Raw genomic sequence first — 3,422 nt, 5'->3', positions numbered from 1 at the left:
AAACCTAGGTACTATACCTATACCATAATGGCAACTACGCTGTAAGTTCTTACTATTCCCTAGGCTAATACCTATAATGGCAAACTTGCTGTAAGTTTCTTTATATTCCCAGGGCTATACCCCTACCCATAATGGCAAAACCCAGGGCTATACCCCTACCCATAATGGCAAAAATACATTTCCACGCGTTTTTAGAAATTTCATTGACTTAATGATTATATTTTCTTGCTCGCACAAACCAGTTCCAAAGTCCAGGAAAAAGTAAGTTGCCATTTTAACTTATGACATTTTTACATGATTCCTATAGATATACCTCATAAAGTGCAAGCTCTTGCTCAAATTTCTTATTCCTATCCTTTATCACAATATAATATGCCTTACGAATCTTTAATATATCAGTTCTAGAAGCTATTATGACAGACCTATTGTTAAGAATAGACCACAAGGTCTATAATGGAAAACGTTTGGCTGATACTCTGTATTGAAGCTGTTTTTACAAACTGAAATACCTATTAAAACATTGGTTTTTACACAATAAAAAACAAACACAAGAGTCACAGCAGTGAACCAAAAAATAGCAATATGAAGTAACAAACATTATTCTTTCAAGTCATTTCAATGAATGTACAATTAGTTCTGCTCCTGGTTATATCTATAATGAATTCAATATTTCATTCTCATATTTCTATCACCTTACTTGTTGGAAATATCAGTTGAAAAAGTTAAAGAAACAATGAATATAGTCTAACTTTTTACCGTACACCAAAATGTTAAACAAGACACCTATAAATAACACTAACCTCCAACCACTCGACTTGTCTTCAGCAAAAGCCCCGGCAATTATCCCAGCTACAAACTGTCCACCAGTATAGAAGCAGGTGTTCAGTGTTACCAATTTTCCACGGATTTCTGGCGGTGATAACTCCGCTACATACACGGGCACTGTAGTTGATACTAAACCTGAAAAAACAATTATTACTTTCAATTTAATGACAGAGAAATCGTAATCTTTATCTATAACGCCAAGGAATATAACTTAAAGATGCTAATTCGCTAAGATATACAAAATAGACAGTTGAATTTAACGTTTTATATAAACTTATTAAAAAAAAAGCTTTCATTACAGCATAAAACATAACACACCATACGAAGTAAAACTTTATTCGATGTTATGTTTAATCAATTTAAAGAAAATTTGAATCATTTATTGAGAAGTAAAACGAAGTGTTATAATTGTTACTCTGTGATACGAAAAAAATTAAACCAAAAGCGATGATATAAAACACGAGTTATAATACTGATACAGAAAATGTGTTTTAATTCTTGTAATTTTAAATAAGCTTCTCCCGGCATATTGATTAGTAATATTTATGTTTTCCTGTTAGTGAAATCTCCATATTTGAGTTAACATGACGTATCTGTGTTTTGAAAACTGTGATATAAATATTTCTTCGTTTGATTTACTGTAAAGGTACACAAACACCACCTACACCCTGTCCATCACGGGGATTCGAACACTGGATTTTAACGTTGTACCTCTATAAACTTATCGCTGGCTCACTGGCATATGTAGTATAAGTGTATTATATTAGTAGACTTTATGTCTGACGGTTACGCAGTCTTTTATAATTAGTTTACCTAGATTTTTTCTGTATTTTGAAAGTTGTATATATATATATATATATATATGAGTATATATTATTAGTAGGTTTTATATCTGACTGTTACTGAGTCTCTATAATTAGTTTGCCATGATGTTTCTGTGTTTTGGAAGCCACTTACATATGAGTATATTTTATTAGTAGGCTTTATGTCTGAATGTTACTGAGTCTCTATAATTAGTTTGCCTTGATGTTTCTGTGTTTTGGAAGCCACATACATATCCAGTATATTTTATTAGTAGGTTTTATGTCTGGATATGTATGTGGCTTCCAAAACACAGAAACATCAGAGCAAACTAATTATAGAGACTCAGTAACATTCAGACATAAAGCCTACTAATAAAATATACTGACATGTAAGTGGCTTCCAAAACACAGAAACATCATTGCAAACTAATTATAGAGACTCAGTAACATTGTTTCTGTGTTTTGGAAGCCACTTACATGTCAGTATATTTTAAGAAGGTACTTTATATCAATTTATTTATCGACGAACTTATTGTGTTAATGCTATTTTCTCATTTTACACAAACAGTATCATTTATAAGACAAGCTAATAATACATACCAGAAAATATTTTAAAAGTAAAAAAAAACAACAACAACTGCAATTCATGCTTCCGCGGCTCAGTTTAAAGCGTACTGCACATATATCTATTTAGCATGCTAAAGTAAAAGATATACATAATTAATATAAGTAATTACCTACACTTTAACACAAAGACCGACAGATTAATAAATTACTGTTTCGCTGTATCTTTTCCTCTTAATTAGTGTTTAGAAAGCGGCCTCTTTGGGTATGTAAATTTTATATTTCTTTATCACATGTATAGCTAAATACAATAATCATAAAATAAAGTGGGCTTTTATGGTATGTATTTATGCATGTCCGAAGTGCAGTAATGAAAATTACTTTCAGTAGATCATTACACACCTCAACAATATCCTTGGAGTTTTCCTCGATCACAACTAAAAATAATAGATAAATGGTGTTTTGTAAGCAATTTTAAAGATTGGTGTTTCAGTTCAGAATTAGTTGCGCCAGCCTTCTTTACATCTAATGAAGGAACAGACTTGGGACATGAATAGTTTGTCCAAATACAAACGTTTCCACTGAATGATTCATCATCTATGTCAGAAAGAAGAATGGTTGATGTCTAATGGCGTACAAAACGAAAACTCTTCGACTCTTCTGACGGACCATTTTACACGCATTTCAAAGGTACGTCAAAGGACTTTAGAAACATATCGAAAGTTTAACAGTGGGGTGTTCTATCATAAGAGACTTTATAAGATCACCAGGGTCTGCTTTTCTTTCTTCTGGAATTGTTTGATTGGACACGTGGGAAATGTTCACGTGTGTCCGATTATCGCTATAGCAACGATTCATTAGACAAATCCTTTTCTTTCCAAGTTCTCAAGAAAGTACGATCTACCAATCCCAAAACATTATATCCAAGAGGTTGAAAGAACACAAGTCTAGGTTACACATATTGCCACGACGATCTTCTGACACATAGAAAAAATAAATATATTATTGTGGTAATAAATCATCGTTTCTTCTACTTCTCTAAATAAAATAGCATAGTGTAGACAAAAAAGAAACTACTTTAAGACCAACAGAATTTACCTTCATTGAAGACAAATAATACTCCGAAATACCAATAAATTTTCATAAAACAAAACACTAGCCGTCTCTAATTTAGCAGTGTAAGACTAGAGGGAAGGCAGCTAGTCATCACCACCCACCGCCAACTCTTGG

General features: G+C 32.3%; 1 protein-coding gene across 1 annotated transcript in view; it reads right to left on the bottom strand.

Annotated features, from left to right (window-relative positions):
- LOC106478542 (proton myo-inositol cotransporter-like) overlaps positions 1 to 3,422 on the bottom strand; it is a 28,419-nt gene that overhangs the window by 22,925 nt on the left and 2,072 nt on the right. Inside the window, exon 2 of the mRNA XM_022382437.1 lies at positions 801 to 960. Within this exon, the coding sequence (XP_022238145.1) occupies positions 801 to 960 (160 nt within the window). The remainder of the gene's footprint in view (positions 1 to 800; positions 961 to 3,422) is intronic.

Source organism: Limulus polyphemus, unplaced genomic scaffold (assembly GCF_000517525.1).
Source record: "Limulus polyphemus unplaced genomic scaffold, Limulus_polyphemus-2.1.2 Scaffold11, whole genome shotgun sequence".
Taxonomy (NCBI): Eukaryota; Metazoa; Arthropoda; class Merostomata; order Xiphosura; family Limulidae; genus Limulus; species Limulus polyphemus.
Note: the sequence above shows the minus strand (reverse complement) of the source record. Positions and strands in the feature narration are given on the sequence as shown.